We start from the raw sequence: 21,280 nt of genomic DNA on the forward strand, positions 1-21,280 counted from the left end.
TGAAATCCAAATCAACGAAAAACTTCAATTCATCGAAGAACCCGTCGAAATAATGGATCGTGAGGTTAAAAGACTTAAGCAAAACAAGATACCAATTGTTAAGGTTCGATGGAATGCGCGTAGAGGACCCGAGTTCACCTGGGAGTGTGAAGATCAGATGAAGAAGAAATACCCGCATCTATTTCCAGAAGATTCGTCAACACCTTCAACAGCTTAAAATTTCGGGACGAAATTTATTTAACGGGTAGGTACTGTAGTGACCCGAACTTTTCCATGTTTATATATATTAATTGAGATTGATATTTACATGATTAAATGTTTCCAACATGTTAAGCAATCAAACTTGTTAAGACTTGATTAATTGAAATAGGTTTCATATAGACAATTGACCACCCAAGTTGACCGGTGATTCACGAACGTTAAAACTTGTAAAAACTATATGATGACATATATATGGTTATATATATAGTTAACATGTTTTTATTATAAGTATGTATCTCATTAGGTATTTTAACAATGAGTTATATACATAAAAATGAGACTATTAATTTAAGAAACTCGAAAACGATATATATAACGATTATCGTTATAACAACGTCTTACTAGGTACATATGAATCATATTAATATATTGATACACTTGGTTAATTATGTTAAATGATAAGTAAATATATTATTAAGTGTATTAACAATGAAATACATATGTAAAAATAAGACTACTAACTTAATGATTTCGAAACGAGACATATATGTAACGATTATCGTTGTAACGACATTTAACTGTATATACATCATACTGAGATATATTATATATCATAATATCATGATAATATAACAATTTAACATCTCATTTGTTATAATAAACAATGGGTTAACAACATTCAACAAGATCGTTAACCTAAAGGTTTCAAAACAACATTTACATGTAACGACTAACGATGACTTAACGACTCAGTTAAAATGTATATACATGTAGTGTTTTAATATGTATTCATACACTTTTGAAAGACTTCAAGACACTTATCAAAATACTTCTACTTAACAAAAATGCTTACAATTACATCCTCGTTCAGTTTCATCAACAATTCTACTCGTATGCACCCGTATTCGTACTCGTACAATACACAGCTTTTAGATGTATGTACTATTGGTATATACACTCCAATGATCAGCTCTTAGCAGCCCATGTGAGTCACCTAACACATGTGGGAACCATCATTTGGCAACTAGCATGAAATATCTCATAAAATTACAAAAATATGAGTAATCATTCATGACTTATTTACATGAAAACAAAATTTCATATCCTTTATATCTAATCCATACACCAACGACCAAAAACACCTACAAACACTTTAATTCTTCAATTTTCTTCATCTAATTGATCTCTCTCAAGTTCTATCTTCAAGTTCTAAGTGTTCTTCATAAATTCCAAAAGTTCTAGTTTCATAAAATCAAGAATACTTTCAAGTTTGCTAGCTCACTTCTAATCTTGTAAGGTGATCATCCAACCTCAAGAAATATTTGTTTCTTACAGTAGGTTATCATTCTAATACAAGGTAATAATCATATTCAAACTTTGGTTCAATTTCTATAACTATAACAATCTTATTTCAAGTGATGATCTTACTTGAACTTGTTTTCGTGTCATGATTCTGCTTCAAGAACTTAGAGCCATCCAAGGATCCATTGAAGCTAGATCCATTTTTCTATTTTTCAGTAGGTTTATCCAAGGAAATTAAGGTAGTAATGATGTTCATAACATCATTCGATTCATACATATAAAGCTATCTTATTCGAAGGTTTAAACTTGTAATCACTAGAACATAGTTTAGTTAATTCTAAACTTGTTCGCAAACAAAAGTTAATCCTTCTAACTTGACTTTTAAAATCAACTAAACACATGTTCTATATCTATATGATATGCTAACTTAATGATTTAAAACCTGGAAACACGAAAAACACCGTAAAACCGGATTTACGCCGTCGTAGTAACACCGCGGGCTGTTTTGGGTTAGTTAATTAAAAACTATGATAAACTTTGATTTAAAAGTTGTTATTCTGAGAAAATGATTTTTATTATGAACATGAAACTATATCCAAAAATTATGGTTAAACTCAAAGTGGAAGTATGTTTTCTAAAATGGTCATCTAGACGTCGTTCTTTCGACTGAAATGACTACCTTTACAAAAACGACTTGTAACTTATTTTTCCGACTATAAACCTATACTTTTTCTGATTAGATTCATAAAATAGAGTTCAAAATGAAACCATAGCAATTTGATTCACTCAAAACGGATTTAAAATGAAGAAGTTATGGGTAAAACAAGATTGGATAATTTTTCTCATTTTAGCTACGTGAAAATTGGTAACAAATCTATTCCAACTATAACTTAATCAACTTGTATTGTATATTATGTAATCTTGAGATACCATAGACACGTATACAATGTTTCGACCTATCATGTCGACACATCTATATATATTTCGGAACAACCATAGACACTCTATATGTGAATGTTGGAGTTAGCTATACAGGGTTGAGGTTGATTCCAAAATATATATAGTTTGAGTTGTGATCAATACTGAGATACGTATACACTGGGTCGTGGATTGATTCAAGATAATATTTATCGATTTATTTCTGTACATCTAACTGTGGACAACTAGTTGTAGGTTACTAACGAGGACAACTGACTTAATAAACTTAAAACATCAAAATATATTAAAAGTGTTGTAAATATATTTTAAACATACTTTGATATATATGTATATATTGTTATAGGTTCGTGAATCAACCAGTGGCCAAGTCTTGCTTCCCGACGAAGTAAAAATCTGTGAAAGTGAGTTATAGTCCCACTTTTAAAATCTAATATTTTTGGGATGAGAATACATGCAGGTTTTATAAATGATTTACAAAATAGACACAAGTACGTGAAACTACATTCTATGGTTGAATTATCGAAATCGAATATGCCCCTTTTTATTAAGTCTGGTAATCTAAGAATTAGGGAACAGACACCCTAATTGACGCGAATCCTAAAGATAGATCTATTGGGCTTAACAAACCCCATCCAAAGTACCGGATGCTTTAGTACTTCGAAATTTATATCATATCCGAAGGGTGTCCCGGAATGATGGGGATATTCTTATATATGCATCTTGTTAATGTCGGTTACCAGGTGTTCACCATATGAATGATTTTTATCTCTATGTATGGGATGTGTATTGAAATATGAAATCTTGTGGTCTATTGTTACGATTTGATATATATAGGTTAAACCTATAACTCACCAATATTTTTGTTGACGTTTTAAGCATGTTTATTCTCAGGTGATTATTAAGAGCTTCCGCTGTCGCATACTTAAATAAGGACGAGATTTGGAGTCCATGCTTGTATGATATTGTGTAAAAACTGCATTCAAGAAACTTATTTTGTTGTAACATATTTGTATTGTAAACCATTATGTAATGGTCGTGTGTAAACAGGATATTTTAGATTATCATTATTTGATAATCTACGTAAAAGCTTTTTAAACCTTTATTGATGAAATAAAGGTTATGGTTTGTTTTAAAATGAATGCAGTCTTTGAAAAACGTCTCATATAGAGGTCAAAACCTCGCAACGAAATCAATTAATATGGAACGTTTTTAATCAATAAGAACGGGACATTTCAGTGGTCTCGCGAGGGTTTTTGACTACCCGAACGGTGGTTTATGCCTGTACGATAGATCTTGGTGGCTCACGGATGTTGTGGGTTCCTCGGTTTTATTAGTTACGAGAGATTTTTTCAATAAGTTGATCTCGAGTGGGTGTTCTTGAATTTCTCGATAGATGTGTCTTGTTGGATTTCTCATGACTCAACTTTCACCGTTTGTGATGGGAGTGTTGGAGCCCCTCTGTGGTGTTCTAGTTTGTGACCGAGTGTTTATGTATTTAGAGGTTTTGTGCTCGATGGGGCTGTAGCTTCTTGTTTATTTATGTTTATTTGTTGGTTTATTGGCTTGTATTTGTATGTTTTAATTGTACGTTATGGTGTGTCAATGCTGGGTGTATTTGTTTAAACGTAGGCAAGGGCGTAAACATATTTTTGGGCTAGCAGTGTAATTTTTATAATATTTCATGGGTTAAGAACTTTTAAAGTTTAATGGGCTTTCCTAAAACTTTCGAGAGTAACCCTACCCCCTTCATTTTGTGGTGTACTACTACTATATATTTATTTATTGGGATTATCTAACTTGTTAACTTGTGTCCTAAGAGCATGAGATAAGAAGTATTTAATGTACAAAACTTGCCATGAATAATATAAATTTCAATAAATATTTATGTATAAATGGAAATTGTTGAGTTTATTAATTGAGTTTATATATTAATTTTGGAAAGTTTGAGTGTATTAATATAGGTTTAGCTTATCCCCTTTAGGGCATGAGTTAGTCAATCCCTTTATTTAATTACTTTGAATATTCAGTTTTGGCCTCCCTAATATAAAAACTCACGTTCCGCCCCCTGAACGTAGGCTACATATCCGTTTGTTCTTACTTTTCTTTTTCTGTAATAAAACGGAACTTAATTTAAAATAGATCCCAAGATATAACTAACATACAAATTGATTCAGACTCTAGTAATTCTGATCCACAAGATCCATCGATCTATATTTGCTACTGACTAACCATGACCTTGGCACATATCGCACAAACACTAAATACAAACAAAACATTTGACATTCTCCCTTATTGTCAAGCTCTTCAGACCACAATCAAAGTTACATTTCATTTTGAGTAATGAACATTTACATTTTAATTTCGAGTAATGATCATTTAGATTTTCAATTTGAGTGAAGAACATATTTCCAAAACTTAAGATTAACTGACTATTACATGTTCATATCGAATATTGCAGCCTTCAAGTTCCATGACTCTCAAATGGAATCATCATCAAAAGAGGTCGGTTTTTTTTCTAACGTCTTTTCTTTGCCTATTTTCCTGCCTAAATTGAGTATATATATCTTATGAAAATATGCAAATGAATAAACCATGAATGGTTTAAGGAAATATATGATAAATGCCCTGCAACCTTATTACATTTTTCTTCTAACATCTACTCGTACTTTTTACCAGAAAAATTATCCTTCATCATCGCATTCAAATATCAAAGAAGGTTCACCAAATGCCCACCACCATTCACCAAACCGTCACCACCGCCACAACCACCACCACCACCACCACCATAATCTTAATCGTGCATTACCATTCAAGGTTCCACGTCATAACTATAAAGTCCAACATTCACACAAAAATCTTGGTCCTGCCACATCAACCTCTCATGGGAAAACTATTCCCCCTTCAAAGTTTGGTCATAAATCGGAGTCACGTTCAGGTAACACAGGTTTCACTTTTATTTAAGTCTCCCTACTCTGTAAAAGTGACTAACTTTAACAGAAACTGTGTCACATTTTCTTAAATTAGAATTTTCAAACATTTTCGACTTAATTGATCATTCATTTTTGGTGAAGAGAGGAAGGAAAAGGCTTAATGGAGACCAGATAGAATTAGAGCAAATATATCAGTGGTAATAGATGTAATAACTTCTTATGCAAGGAAGATGCTATGTGGATTATGTTCGGGTTCTACTAGTGATACCTCTGTTGCTGCTGCAGTTCTTGTTTGTGGTCATGTTTATCATGCTGATTGTTTGGAAACAAGAACTACTTATAAAGATAGAAGGGTTTCCTTATTCTTTTATCTAGTTAACTACCTAGATGCTACTTCGTCAAACAAAGTGATAGTTGTATAGTAACAATGATTTAAGGGAACTGCAATCGTCTGGGTAAGGAGTCACTTAATTAGTTAACAGGGCCTTTGTTCAGCATACAGAATTTAGGGATTGATTGACTTGTACAGTACTAATATTTACATTTACAAATACTTAACAAAATACAAATCGATGAAAACTTTTGCAAGCATCATTATATCGTTCGTGTTTGTTAAAATTACTGATTCTGTGAGTCAAATTTCTAATTCATCTTACATGATTGACTTTTTACTGACTTAAAGAAAACTCAAGAGCAGACTTGGTATCATTTAGGACCCTAAATTTAGGCATATCATCTGTTGTTGAGATGCTTATTTTTAGAGTTTTTTTGTCCTTATTTGGTTATATAGGGTTAACTGGGACTTGTATTTGTTTGTGTTCCGGGCTCGTTTTGTGATCCGGATGCCCAATGCTCGGTTTTAGTTAGCTTTTGATTCTTGTTTAGTGTTAGTGTTCGTTTACTGCTTCTGAGCCTTGCAGTGCTTTTGGTTCTTTTGTAACTCTATTCGTCTTTTCATCTATTGATGAAAAGACTTGGTTTTAATGTAAACGTTTTTTTAGCAAAAGAAAAAAAAAATCTGTTGTTTGACCTACTTCATTTCTACTCGAAACAAGTGTAAACCCAAACACGCGACATTTGCTATTTATATCCCCTTCATCGACGCAGGTCTTGAAAATGAAACCGCATTGGAAGTGGAGTCCCACCAAGTAGCGTCTCAATGAATCAAAGGAAACATAACTCACCCATGTATATTTATCATCCTTACACTCCTTCCATAACCCAGCTTCAAGATTCATGTCCATCGTACTTGATAGGTGCATCTGCACAAAGCATTTAAAAAACTACTCCAAGATAATTTAAGTTGTTTCTGAAGATGTCTAAATCGACGAACGTTCAATGAAGTCGATGACAAAATGAAGATTGAAGGTCAAGAGCTAACGGTTAAAACAAGTGATAATATCAAAAACTAATATGTAAGTATATAATATGATTGATTAAAAAACATGAGTAACCTACTAACATCCTAATATATCCTAATTTAAACCTATCTGAAACAATTTTATGGCCAAAGTATTGTTTGCTATATAACTTGAACACAAAACCACTTTTCATGAGATATCAATTAGTCATTTGAGAAGTAAACTCCCAACCAGTGAAACAAGTTTATTGACCGTGTCAATTACAACACAAATAGCATAAAATAAAGGAAATATGAAAACGAAGAAAGAGAATAACCCGATAGCAACGTTCTTGGGTTCCCATCCTGAAACATAACTAGTACTAGCAATTAAAAGGGATGTGGAGAAGCACGTGGTAGCTTTCATAGTCAATCTCCGAAGCCGACTTTGTATCATCTACAATCTTGAATTTGAACGTATAATCGTCTTCGTTCTCGTAAAATTCAGAGGAATCTGTAGCTGTTTAACTCCAAAACCACTACATAGACCTCCAGTGAAATCATTTGAAACTGAAACTGTGCTGGAAGTGGAGTCCCATCCCGAAACAGTACTAGTACTAGCAATTAATTTTAGTACTAGCAATTAATTAAAGGGATGTGGAAGCACATAGTAGCTTTAACAGCGAAGCTTCAAAGACGACTTTGTATCATCTACAAAATTGAATTTGAACGTATAATCGTCTTCGTCCTCCCAAAATTCAGAGGAATCTGTAGCTGTTTCTGTTGTAACACTTTCATTTTCTCTGGCAACCAGCTTAACTCCAAAACCACTACACCATATATTTTGACAGCCTTCGAATGAAAATGAAACCGCGTTGGAATTGGAGTCCCACCAAGTAGTGTGTCTCAGTGAATCAAAGGAAACATAACTCACTGATGTAACATAATCATCATCATTACACTCATTCCATAACTCAGCTTCAAAATTCATGCCCATCGTATTACTCTGCTCGTGCTTCAAATTAATGTCAGGAGCATCATCTTCCGTTAAGACAGCGCACATTAAGAATCCAGAAAAGTCATTGTACCAATTCTTAGGAAGTTGCAATCTACATCTACTTCCTTCAAGCAGAGGAGGTTTAAACGTCTTTGGAATCTCAAGGCCATCAACACAGAGTACCATATGGTGATTTATAGCTTTCCCCTAATCAAAACAACACAATCATTATTTTTGTTGAACGGGTAGTGTACATACATATATACAACCCTGTAATTCTAACAGCATGTTCATACACACAACCCAAAGCCTGCAAAAATGGACTGCTTGCTTAGGATTGGGTCTGGATTCAAAGGGGTCAAGTTATTAAACAGATTAAACAGGCCGGGTCTGGTGACCCAGTTATTTTCCCTTGATTTTTTTTTTTTTAACTCTTTCCATGTCTCTCCAAACACACAGTTCGCATCACTTTAATTTAACACAAGTTTAAAATTGTAAAAATATGTGATTTACAACCCTCAAGTTATTAAACGGTGTAAAACACACAATTGAAATTCTGAAAGTTAGTTTAACTTACTTATTGATTAAGCATGATCCCAACACTTATATTCTTTTGAAAGACATACTCACACACCCTATACGATTTTTCATGAATATTTACAAATGTCCATGGACTTGAACCCACAACCTCCTAGTTGGAGGGGGCTTGTTTGACCCGTGATAAACACAACCCATTCCACCCATTGCTTATAACCCGAGGGACCCGTGATTTCTTAGAGAAAGGCATCATTAATAGGCGAAATGGACCCCTCATTAAAAAAATAACTACTCAAATATGCCATATGCCAAACAAGTAAAAAGGGGGGAGAGAGAGAGAGAGAGAGAGAGAGAGAGAGAGAGAGAGAGAGAGAGAGAGAGAGAGAGAGAGAGAGAGAGACATACATGGAGCATACATTGTAGTAATCCTTCTGCACCACTGACATCATTCGACTCAGCAAGAAAAACTAGAGATAAGCTCTTACAGTTTTTGTAAAAGTCTCCCATGGATTCAAGTGAGTCGGAATTATACCCTAGAAATAAATCCACATTGGATGGAAGTTCCGGAAATGTTAGAAGCTTATTGCAATCACTGAGGTTGAGTGCTTTGAGGCGAGTAAGTTTCAAGAGGCTAAAATGTAATCTTGAAAAGTTATTTCCACTTAGATCCAACTTTATTAAGTTGAATAACTCACCAACACTACAAGGGATCTCTCCATCTTCCAATTTACAATCACTGAGATCCAACCTTTTTAAATTACATACACATACACTAAACAGATCGTTTGGCAGCTTCTCAAGCTTATGCTTATTTTTGATCTTTAACTTTTCCAAGTGTTTCGAGGCATGAAAGTTTCCTTCTATTCTTCTCAATTTTTCACAATCTGTCAGTTTTAGAAAAATAAGGTTGGTACAGTAGTATCCAATTGATGAGGCCGGCAGAACTTCTATCCCAACATTCTTCATAATTAACTTTTTCAAGCTATCCATGCTTGCCTGGATCTCTGGGAACTTAACAAGCGCTTGACATTTAATGATTTCAAGAATCTCCAAATTCTTCATACACACGATGGTTGGAAAAGTTCTAAGCTTCTTACATTTATTTACAAATAGGTTGACCAGACTGTTACAGTTTCCAAGTGATGGATGGATCGCTTCCAAACTGTCACAATGATGGAGTTTCAGATATTCAAGACTTGGAAATCCATCAAAGTTTGGTGTGCTGACTAACTTCTTCGAATACTCGATGGTAAGCTTTTTCAGTTGTGGTAGACGCTGATGCATACAAGTAAAATTTTAAAACTAAGACTAAGTTACTGTATTGATATATTTACTCTATACTTATGGCGTAAATTCCTTTTTACAAGGTGTAACTTCTACTATACTTGTATGTTAAATATGTTAATTGTTAAATTACTTAGAGGAACATTATTTGAGTTTACCTTGTAATCTTGCCAAAGTTCTTTCTGCAAGGTATTACGCAACGTTAAAACAACAAGCTTCATTGGTTGAAAATCTGCTGGAAACGGACTTCCAGGATAATTATTATATGAAATATACTGCAACTCATTTGAAAGAAAACAAGGCCCTTCAACATCTTCATCATGAAACCTATCTCCTTCAACATCTTCATCATGAAACCTAACTCCCTTAACAATTAACAACCTTAATTTCTTCATGTTCGAAACAAGTTTGAAAAACCCCAATGACTTGTCACCAAACCTTAATACTGTTTTATCAGAACAGAAAAAACTTATTGCTTCAATCTCGTTATTTTCCTGCAATAATGGAAGAAAACCTTGTTAAATTTGCAACAATTTCAGGGATATCAAAGATAGCTAATTAACTATTACCCTTGCTGAATCCCCAGAACACATTTCTACAATTTCTTCCTCCTTCCACACCCTGCTATGTTTCTCGGGATTTTTAGGATGTAGGCCTCGAACGATGTAGTGGCCCATTTCTTGAACCAGATCATGCATCTCAAACGTACCATATTCCGAAATAGTTATGAGAGCCTTTTCTCTAAGCACTTGGATCCCGGTATCAGGGTAAAACTCGCAAGCTTCAAATATCTCCTTTACGCCATCTACATGATCGCCCCTAAGAAAGCAAGCGATATCCAAGAATAACTCTCTTTCGTTAGGTTCCAGTCCATCGTAACTTATTTTGAGTTTTTCCATGATTGTAGGATTTGGGATGTTTTTCATCTTTTCTAAGACACTCTCCCACACCTTCTTGTCTTTGCCACGTAGTAAAGATCCTAAAACTTTAAGTGCTAATGGGAGCCCATCTGCATAAGAAATCACGCGTTGCGAAAGCGTATCATAGTCTTCTATTAGAGGTTTATCCTTCTGCATTGCATGTCTATTAAAGAGTTGAATCGCCTCATCATCTGATAGTAAACTTGCATGAGATATCTTCACCTTGTCTCTGTGTAGCAAATGCTCATCTCTAGTTGTAATTATTATTCGGCTCCCATCCCCAAACCATTCATAGGATCCAGCTAACGCCTCTATTTGGTCATCTTGATCAACATCATCAAGAACAATTAAAATGTTACTACGACGTAACCTCCTTCTTATCATTTTTTTCCCTTCCTCAACACTCTGTACATTCACATTTGTTTTCAAAAGAGCTGATAGAATTTTCTCTTGAACTTTTTTCAAACCATCATGTTTTGTTGACTCCTCCCGAATTTGGTCAATAAAACAATGAGCTTGAAAATGATGAGAGAATTTTTCATAAGCACAATAAGCAAGAGTTGTTTTGCCAATACCCCCAACACCCCATATCCCAACCATGTGCACACCACTGGAGTTAATATCAAGCAGTGATTCCAAATATTGCAAGCGAGTCCCCATTCCAACAAGGTCTTCATCAACATCGACATCTTCATCGAAGGAAAACAATTTTTCTAAAATCGTATCAACAATTGATTTGATGCCCGCTGCTTCATGCCTGAATATTCGAGATTAAGGATGATTAGTGTATGCTGACATTCACAAGTAATAGTTTCCCCAAAAAAAACAAGACCGGCAAGTCTTTATTTAATTAATATAAAACTCTCCAGTTATAATTGAAGCAGCAATTCAATCAATCTCACAAAAAATGTTAGGATCATTATTCGCCTATTATCAGTTAATATGTCATTAATCTTTAATAGCTTGAAACTAAAGGAACAAAATATTTGATGCTTTGACTATTTAATTTTAATGATCGATTATAAGGGGTCAAAACAAGTGATGCTATTATAACTGAAAATGATAAATAAAACAATAGATGATTAAAAACGTGAGTAACTTTCTGTAAGAAAGAAAATATAATTATAATGAAGTAAAAAGAAAAAAGAGAATACCCGTTAGCTATGTGACTGGGTTCCCATCCTGAAATATTACTTGCATCAACGATTACTTTTTTCCATAATTCCTCTTTGATGATGCTCTTATCGCGCTTTGGTTTGGCAAATCCTGTTCCAAATTGGCCTTTCAGCTTCCTCACATCTGATGGATCCACCTTATAGAATATAGGTATAACTATCAGTCCTCTCTCATCTCTGCACTTCATGATATGTACAAGTTCATCCAAACACCATGATGAATCAGCGTAGTTTTCCGAGAATACAACGACTGCAATTTGCGATTCCTCGATGGCCATCAACAGGGATGGACCGATAGAATCGCCCCGAGGATGTGTTTGGTCGTCTTTGTAAGTGTGAATTAGTTGATCCGAAAGAGCTTTGTAGAGATGATCGACATAGTTCTTGCGAGTATCTTCCCCTCTGAAACTAAGAAACACATCATACTTCCGTGATCCAGAAGAAGAAGCCATTGACGCGTTTGAGATCTGTATAATAATTAGTTCATTTGACAGAAAGAAATGGTGGTAGGTGTCACGGACTTATCTCGATAAGCTCACGTGTCCCAAGATATAACTAACATACAAATTGATTCAGACTCTAGTAATTCTGATCCACAAGATCCATCGATCTATATTTGCTACTGACTAACCATGACCTTGGCACATATCGCACAAACACTAAATACAAACAAAACATTTGACATTCTCCCTTATTGTCAAGCTCTTCAGACCACAATCAAAGTTACATTTCATTTTGAGTAATGAACATTTACATTTTAATTTCGAGTAATGATCATTTAGATTTTCAATTTGAGTGAAGAACATATTTCCAAAACTTAAGATTAACTGACTATTACATGTTCATATCGAATATTGCAGCCTTCAAGTTCCATGACTCTCAAATGGAATCATCATCAAAAGAGGTCGGTTTTATTCTAACGTCTTTTCTTTGCCTATTTTCCTGCCTAAATTGAGTATATATATCTTATGAAAATATGCAAATGAATAAAACATGAATGGTTTAAGGAAATATAAGATAAATGCCCTGCAACCTTATTGCATTTTTCTTCTAACATCTACTCGTACTTTTTACCAGAAAAATGCTCCTTCATCATCGCATTCAAATATCAAAGAAGGTTCACCAAATGCCCACCACCATTCACCAAACCGTCACCACCGCCACAACCACCACCACCATAATCTTAACCGTGCATTACCATTCAAGGTTCCACGTCATAACTATAAAGTCCAACATTCACACAAAAATCTTGGTCCTGCCACATCAACCTCTCATGGGAAAACTATTCCCCCTTCAAAGTTTGGTCATAAATCGGAGTCACGTTCAGGTAACACAGGTTTCACTTTTATTTAAGTCTCCCTACTCTGTAAAAGTGACTAACTTTAACAGAAACTGTGTCACATTTTCTTAAATTAGAATTTTCAAACATTTTCGACTTTAATTGATCATTCATTTTTGGTGAAGAGAGGAAGGAAAAGGCTTAATGGAGACCAGATAGAATTAGAGCAAATATATCTGTGGTAATAGATGTAATAACTTCTTATGCAAGGAAGATGCTATGTGGATTATGTTCGGGTTCTACTAGTGATACCTCTGTTGCTGCTGCAGTTCTTGTTTGTGGTCATGTTTATCATGCTGATTGTTTGGAAACAAGAACTACTTATAAAGATAGAAGGGATCCTCCATGCCCACTGTGTACGAGCTCATTATTTCCAGTTGATCTCTCTTAGATGCACGTAATTGATTGTACATATTGCTGACTTTGTTTGTACCTCGAAGATTTTATATAGTTAGTTTCAGGTTTCCTTATTCTTTTATCTAGTTAACTACCTAGATGCTACTTCGTCAAACAAAGTGATAGTTGTATAGTAACAATGATTTAAGGGAACTGCAATCGTCTGGGTAAGGAGTCACTTAATTAGTTAACAGGGCCTTTGTTCAGCATACAGAATTTAGGGATTGATTGACTTGTACAGTACTAATATTTACATTTACAAATACTTAACAAAATACAAATCGATGAAAACTTTTGCAAGCATCATTATATCGTTCGTGTTTGTTAAAATTACTGATTCTGTGAATCAAATTTCTAATTCATCTTACATGATTGACTTTTTACTGACTTAAAGAAAACTCAAGAGCAGACTTGGTATCATTTAGGACCCTAAATTTAGGCATATCATCTGTTGTTGAGATGGTTATTTTTAGAGTTTTTTTGTCCTTATTTGGTTATATAGGGTTAACTGGGACTTGTATTTGTTTGTGTTCCGGGCTCGTTTTGTGATCCGGATGCCCAATGCTCGGTTTTAGTTAGCTTTTGATTCTTGTTTAGTGTTAGTGTTCGTTTACTGCTTCTGAGCCTTGCAGTGCTTTTGGTTCTTTTGTAACTCTATTCGTCTTTTCATCTATTGATGAAAAGACTTGGTTTTAATGTAAACGTTTTTTTAGCAAAAGAAAAAAAAAATCTGTTGTTTGACCTACTTCATTTCTACTCGAAACAAGTGTAAACCCAAACACGCGACATTTGCTATTTATATCCCCTTCATCGACGCAGGTCTTGAAAATGAAACCGCATTGGAAGTGGAGTCCCACCAAGTAGCGTCTCAATGAATCAAAGGAAACATAACTCACCCATGTATATTTATCATCCTTACACTCCTTCCATAACCCAGCTTCAAGATTCATGTCCATCGTACTTGATAGGTGCATCTGCACAAAGCATTTAAAAAACTACTCCAAGATAATTTAAGTTGTTTCTGAAGATGTCTAAATAGACGAACGTTCAATGAAGTCGATGACAAAATGAAGATTGAAGGTCAAGAGCTAACGGTTAAAACAAGTGATAATATCACAAACTAATATATAAGTATATAATATGATTGATTAAAAAACATGAGTAACCTACTAACATCCTAATATATCCTAATTTAAACCTATCTGAAACAATTTTATGGCCAAAGTATTGTTTGCTATATAACTTGAACACAAAACCACTTTTCATGAGATATCAATTAGTCATTTGAGAAGTAAACTCCCAACCAGTGAAACAAGTTTATTGACCGTGTCAATTACAACACAAATAGCATAAAATAAAGGAAATATGAAAACGAAGAAAGAGAATAACCCGATAGCAACGTTCTTGGGTTCCCATCCTGAAACATTACTAGTACTAGCAATTAAAAGGGATGTGGAGAAGCACGTGGTAGCTTTCATAGTCAATCTCCAAAGCCGACTTTGTATCATCTACAATCTTGAATTTGAACGTATAATCGTCTTCGTTCTCGTAAAATTCAGAGGAATCTGTGGCTGTTTAACTCCAAAACCACTACATAGACCTCCAGTGAAATCATTTGAAACTGAAACTGTGCTGGAAGTGGAGTCCCATCCCGAAACAGTACTAGTACTAGCAATTAATTTTAGTACTAGCAATTAATTAAAGGGATGTGGAAGCACATAGTAGCTTTAACAGCGAAGCTTCAAAGACGACTTTGTATCATCTACAAAATTGAATTTGAACGTATAATCGTCTTCGTCCTCCCAAAATTCAGAGGAATCTGTAGCTGTTTCTGTTGTAACACTTTCATTTTCTCTGGCAACCAGCTTAACTCCAAAACCACTACACCATATATTTTGACAGCCTTCGAATGAAAATGAAACCGCGTTGGAATTGGAGTCCCACCAAGTAGTGTGTCTCAGTGAATCAAAGGAAACATAACTCACTGATGTAACATAATCATCATCATTACACTCGTTCCATAACTCAGCTTCAAGATTCATGCCCATCGTATTACTCTGCTCGTGCTTCAAATTAATGTCAGGAGCATCATCTTCCGTTAAGACAGCGCACATTAAGAATCCAGAAAAGTCATTGTACCAATTCTTAGGAAGTTGCAATCTACATCTACTTCCTTCAAGCAGAGGAGGTTTAAACGTCTTTGGAATCTCAAGGCCATCAACACAGAGTACCATATGGTGATTTATAGCTTTTCCCTAATCAAAACAACACAATCATTATTTTTGTTGAACGGGTAGTGTACATACATATATATAACCCTGTAATTCTAACAGCATGTTCATACACACAACCCAAAGCCTGCAAAAATGGACTGCTTGCTTAGGATTGGGTCTGGATTCAAAGGGGTCAAGTTATTAAACAGATTAAACAGGCCGGGTCTGGTGACCCAGTTATTTTCCCTTGATTTTTTTTTTTTTAACTCTTTCCATGTCTCTCCAAACACACAGTTCGCATCACTTTAATTTAACACAAGTTTAAAATTGTAAAAATATGTGATTTACAACCCTCAAGTTATTAAACGGTGTAAAACACACAATTGAAATTCTGAAAGTTAGTTTAACTTACTTATTGATTAAGCATGATCCCAACACTTATATTCTTTTGAAAGATACTCACACACCCTATACGATTTTTCATGAATATTTACAAATGTCCATGGACTTGAACCCACAACCTCCTAGTTGGAGGGGGCTTGTTGGACCCGTGATAAACACAACCCATTCCACCCATTGCTTATAACCCGAGGGACCCGTGATTTCTTAGAGAAAGGCATCATTAATAGGCGAAATGGACCCCTCATTAAAAAAATAACTACTCAAATATGCCATATGCCAAACAAGTAAAAAGGAGGGAGAGAGAGAGAGAGAGAGAGAGAGAGAGAGAGAGAGAGAGAGAGACATACATGGAGCATACATTGTAGTAATCCTTCTGCACCACTGACATCATTCGACTCAGCAAGAAAAACTAGAGATAAGCTCTTACAGTTTTTGTAAAAGTCTCCCATGGATTCAAGTGAGTCGGAATTATACCCTAGAAATAAATCCACATTGGATGGAAGTTCCGGAAATGTTAGAAGCTTATTGCAATCACTGAGGTTGAGTGCTTTGAGGCGAGTAAGTTTCAAGAGGCTAAAATGTAATCTTGAAAAGTTATTTCCACTTAGATCCAACTTTATTAAGTTGAATAACTCACCAACACTACAAGGGATCTCTCCATCTTCCAATTTACAATCACTGAGATCCAACCTTTTTAAATTACATACACATACACTAAACAGATCGTTTGGCAGCTTCTCAAGCTTATGCTTATTTTTGATCTTCAACTTTTCCAAGTGTTTCGAGGCATGAAAGTTTCCTTCTATTCTTCTCAATTTTTCACAATCTGTCAGTTTTAGAAAAATAAGGTTGGTACAGTAGTATCCAATTGATGAGGCCGGCAGAACTTCTATCCCAACATTCTTCATAATTAACTTTTTCAAGCTATCCATGCTTGCCTGGATCTCTGGGAACTTAACAAGCGCTTGACATTTAATGATTTCAAGAATCTCCAAATTCTTCATACACACGATGGTTGGAAAATTTCTAAGCTTCTTACATTTATTTACAAATAGGTTGACTAGACTGTTACAGTTTCCAAGTGATGGATGGATCTCTTCCAAACTGTCACAATGATGGAGTTTCAGATATTCAAGACATGGAAATCCATCAAAATTTGGTGTGCTGACTAACTTCTTCGAATACTCGATGGTAAGCTTTTTCAGTTGTGGTAGACGCTGATGCATACAAGTAAAATTTTAAAGCTAAGACTAAGTTACTGTATTGATATATTTACTCTATACTTATGGCGTAAATTCCTTTTTACAAGGTGTAACTTCTACAATACTTGTATGTTAAATATGTTAATTGTTAAATTACTTAGAGGAACATTATTTGAGTTTACCTTGTAATCTTGCCAAAGTTCTTTCTGCAAGGTATAACGCAACGTTAAAACAACAAGCTTCATTGGTTGAAAATCTGCTGGAAACGGACTTCCAGGATAATTATTATATGAAATATACTGCAACTCATTTGAAAGAAAACAAGGCCCTTCAACATCTTCATCATGAAACCTATCTCCTTCAACATCTTCATCATGAAACCTAACTCCTTTAACAATTAACAACCTTAATTTCTTCATGTTCGAAACAAGTTTGAAAAACCCCAATGACTTGTCACCAAACCTTAATACTGTTTTATCAGAACAGAAAAAACTTATTGCTTCAATCTCGTTATTTTCCTGCAATAATGGAAGAAAACCTTGTTAAATTTGCAACAATTTCAGGGATATCAAAGATAGCTAATTAACTATTACCCTTGCTGAATCCCCAGAACACATTTCTACAATTTCTTCCTCCTTCCACACCCTGCTATGTTTCTCGGGATTTTTAGGATGTAGGCCTCGAACGATGTAGTGGCCCATTTCTTGAACCAGATCATGCATCTCAAACGTACCATATTCCGAAATAGTTATGAGAGCCTTTTCTCTAAGCACTTGGATCCCGGTATCAGGGTAAAACCCGCAAGCTTCAAATATCTCCTTTACGCCATCTACATGATCGCCCCTAAGAAAGCAAGCGATATCCAAGAATAACTCTCTTTCGTTAGGTTCCAGTCCATCGTAACTTATTTTGAGTTTTTCCATGATTGTAGGATTTGGGATGTTTTTCATCTTTTCTAAGACACTCTCCCACACCTTCTTGTCTTTGCCACGTAGTAAAGATCCTAAAACTTTAAGTGCTAATGGGAGCCCATCTGCATAAGAAATCACGCGTTGCGAAAGCGTATCATAGTCTTCTATTAGAGGTTTATCCTTCTGCATTGCATGTCTATTAAAGAGTTGAATCGCCTCATCATCTGATAGTAAACTTGCATGAGATATCTGCACCTTGTCTCTGTGTAGCAAATGCTCATCTCTAGTTGTAATTATTATTCGGCTCCCATCCCCAAACCATTCATAGGATCCAGCTAACGCCTCTATTTGGTCATCTTGATCAACATCATCAAGAACAATTAAAATGTTACTACGACGTAACCTCCTTCTTATCATTTTTTTCCCTTCCTCAACACTCTGTACATTCACATTTGTTTTCAAAAGAGCTGATAGAATTTTCTCTTGAACTTTTTTCAAACCATCATGTTTTGTTGACTCCTCCCGAATTTGGTCAATAAAACAATGAGCTTGAAAATGATGAGAGAATTTTTCATAAGCACAATAAGCAAGAGTTGTTTTGCCAATACCCCCAACACCCCATATCCCAACCATGTGCACACCACTGGAGTTAATATCAAGCAGTGATTCCAAATATTGCAAGCGAGTCCCCATTCCAACAAGGTCTTCATCAACATCGGCATCTTCATCGAAGGAAAACAATTTTTCTAAAATCGTATCAACAATTGATTTGATGCCCGCTGCTTCATGCCTGAATATTCGAGATTAAGAATGATTAGTGTATGCTGACATTCACAAGTAATACAACAACAACAACAACAACAACAACAACAACAACAACAAAACTCAATACCACATAAGTGGAGTATGGGGAAGGTGAGATGTAGACAATCCTTCCCCTATCCGAGAATAAAGACAAGTCATTTATCCGCCCAGGGTGAAAACACTCTCAAAAGTAGAGAAAGTCATCCCTCTCTCTATTCGACGGATAGAGAGATTGCTTCCGAGTGGACCTCCGGCCAATAAGTAGAAAAAAAAATTTAAAAATTAAATTGAGACGCCATGAAAATGGTAAAATCAAATTTCCATGGGTTTTAAATCCTGCCTGAAATTTAATTTAGGCTCCAAGAGTCAGTCAAGTCGCCAATAAATCGACGCTCGTTGTCTACTCAATAACTAGAGCCGAACATTCACAAGTAATAGTTTCCCAAAAAAAAAAAAAAAAGACCGGCAAGTCTTTATTAAATTAATATAAAACTCTCCAGTTATAATTGAAGCAGCAATTCAATCAATATCACAAAAAATGTTACGATCAATTTTTTTTTATTTTTTTTGACAGCGATTGGGATCACCCAATGGGGACTAAACCACCCGTTGCGATCATCTCCCGTTAAGACTATGCCGATGCAGTGATAATAACCCCGCCCCCATCGCGATATGGGAAAGGTGCCATGAGTGGATACTTCATGGCAGGGATGAAATTGTGTTGTTTAATATGTAGCCAACGGGATTGAACTCCTGACTTCCTCTATGTTACGATCATTGTTCGCCTATTATCAGTTAATCTGTCATTAATCTTTAATAGTTTGAAACTAAAGGAACAAAATATTTAATGCTTTGACTATTTAATTTTAATGATCGATTATAAGGGGTCAAAACAAGTGATGCTATTATAACTGAAATTGATAAATAAAACAATAGATGATTAAAAACATGAGTAACTTTCTGTAAGAAAGAAAATATAATTATAATGAAGTAAAAAGAAAAAAGAGAATACCCGTTAGCTATGTGACTGGGTTCCCATCCTGAAATATTACTTGCATCAACGATTACTTTTTTCCATAATTCCTCTTTGATGATGCTCTTATCGCGCTTTGGTTTGGCAAATCCTGTTCCAAATTGGCCTTTCAGCTTCCTCACATCTGATGGATCCACCTTATAGAATATAGGTATAACTATCAGTCCTCTCTCATCTCTGCACTTCATGATATGTACAAGTTCATCCAAACACCATGATGAATCAGCGTAGTTTTCCGAGAATACAACGACTGCAATTTGCGATTCCTCGATGGCCATCAACAGGGATGGACCGATAGAATCGCCCCGAGGAAGTGTTTGGTCGTCTTTGTAAGTGTGAATTAGTTGATCCGAAAGAGCTTTGTAGAGATGATCGACATAGCTCTTGCGAGTATCTTCCCCTCTGAAACTAAGAAACACATCATACTTCCGTGATCCAGAAGAAGAAGCCATTGACGCGTTTGAGATCTGTATAATAATTACTACAGTAGTAGTTTATTTGACTGAGTGAAATGGTGGTAGGTGTAAAAAGATGATGAAACTAATAATCGATCCGTATTAAGTCAACTTACATAGTTGAGTTACAGTTGCAACAAAGGACCATATTTGCAAGTTGCGACAATTTATCGATACTACCCGGCAAGGTCCCAAGCCCAAAACCAAGCCCATTAACGAATATTCGTACGAGTATTAATTGGCACACGATTATCACCAAAATGCCCTTTTTTAAGCTTGTTGACTGACAGCCCTAAAAAAAAAGTTTGACAATTTGCCCTCGCAAGGCGCAAGACACCTTGCGTCCTTGCGACCTTGCGTCTTTGCGACCTTGCGACCTTGCGTTAATGACAAACGCAACAAAGAGACTTGCGTCCCCTTGCGTCTTGCGACTTGCGCCTTTGCGTCTTGCGTCTTATCCCGATAAGATTTTCATGATTTCGTGGATAAGATTTTGTACGATTTTTGTACTATTACGGATAACTTTTTCACTTCATATAAGGTACATATTACCAGCTCTATTTTCACTTCATTTCCACCATTTCCACATAAATCATATAATTTCAAGCGTCATTAAGGTAACTTTCTTTGTTTTAAATAATGAGTTTTAGTGATAATGAAACCTTTGTTATTCATATATGTTGTGGTGGTTCTTTTCAATTTATTAATAACTTACCTATGTATTTGCCTCTAGATTGTTTTAGAACACGATTAAAACTCCCAGTTGCTCCCCAAAAACCAATTACTCGAAGAATATTGTTAAAAAATGTTCTTAGAAAAATTAATTTGCCACCTAATGCTCCTGTTTCAATGAGATATGTTGTCGATAATCTTGTTTTTGATATTACTGATGATTATGAAG

General features: G+C 35.2%; 3 protein-coding genes across 3 annotated transcripts; all 3 read right to left on the reverse strand.

Annotated features, from left to right (window-relative positions):
• Positions 1-6,883: 6,883 nt before the first annotated feature.
• Positions 6,884-9,924, reverse strand: LOC139853719 (TMV resistance protein N-like). The gene is made up of 3 exons (XM_071843084.1): positions 9,688-9,924; positions 8,651-9,520; positions 6,884-7,915 (listed from the first exon to the last, which is right to left on the reverse strand). The coding sequence occupies exons 1-3, from the start codon at positions 9,922-9,924 to the stop codon at positions 7,388-7,390; spliced, it is 1,635 nt and encodes a 544-aa protein (XP_071699185.1). The 3' UTR covers positions 6,884-7,387.
• Positions 9,902-12,092, reverse strand: LOC139852638 (TMV resistance protein N-like). Its single transcript, XM_071841951.1, has 2 exons — positions 11,604-12,092; positions 9,902-11,206 (listed from the first exon to the last, which is right to left on the reverse strand). Exons 1-2 carry the CDS (start codon positions 12,074-12,076, stop codon positions 10,084-10,086), a joined length of 1,596 nt encoding a protein of 531 aa, XP_071698052.1. The 5' UTR covers positions 12,077-12,092; the 3' UTR covers positions 9,902-10,083.
• Positions 12,093-16,044: 3,952 nt separating this feature from the next.
• LOC139856204 (TMV resistance protein N-like) lies at positions 16,045-20,488 on the reverse strand. The gene is made up of 4 exons (XM_071845457.1): positions 19,904-20,488; positions 17,770-18,877; positions 17,359-17,694; positions 16,045-17,191 (listed from the first exon to the last, which is right to left on the reverse strand). The coding sequence occupies exons 1-4, from the start codon at positions 20,374-20,376 to the stop codon at positions 16,235-16,237; spliced, it is 2,874 nt and encodes a 957-aa protein (XP_071701558.1). The 5' UTR covers positions 20,377-20,488; the 3' UTR covers positions 16,045-16,234.
• Between the last annotated feature and the right edge of the window lie 792 nt (positions 20,489-21,280).

Source organism: Rutidosis leptorrhynchoides, chromosome 6 (assembly GCF_046630445.1).
Source record: "Rutidosis leptorrhynchoides isolate AG116_Rl617_1_P2 chromosome 6, CSIRO_AGI_Rlap_v1, whole genome shotgun sequence".
NCBI lineage: Eukaryota > Viridiplantae > Streptophyta > Magnoliopsida > Asterales > Asteraceae > Rutidosis > Rutidosis leptorrhynchoides.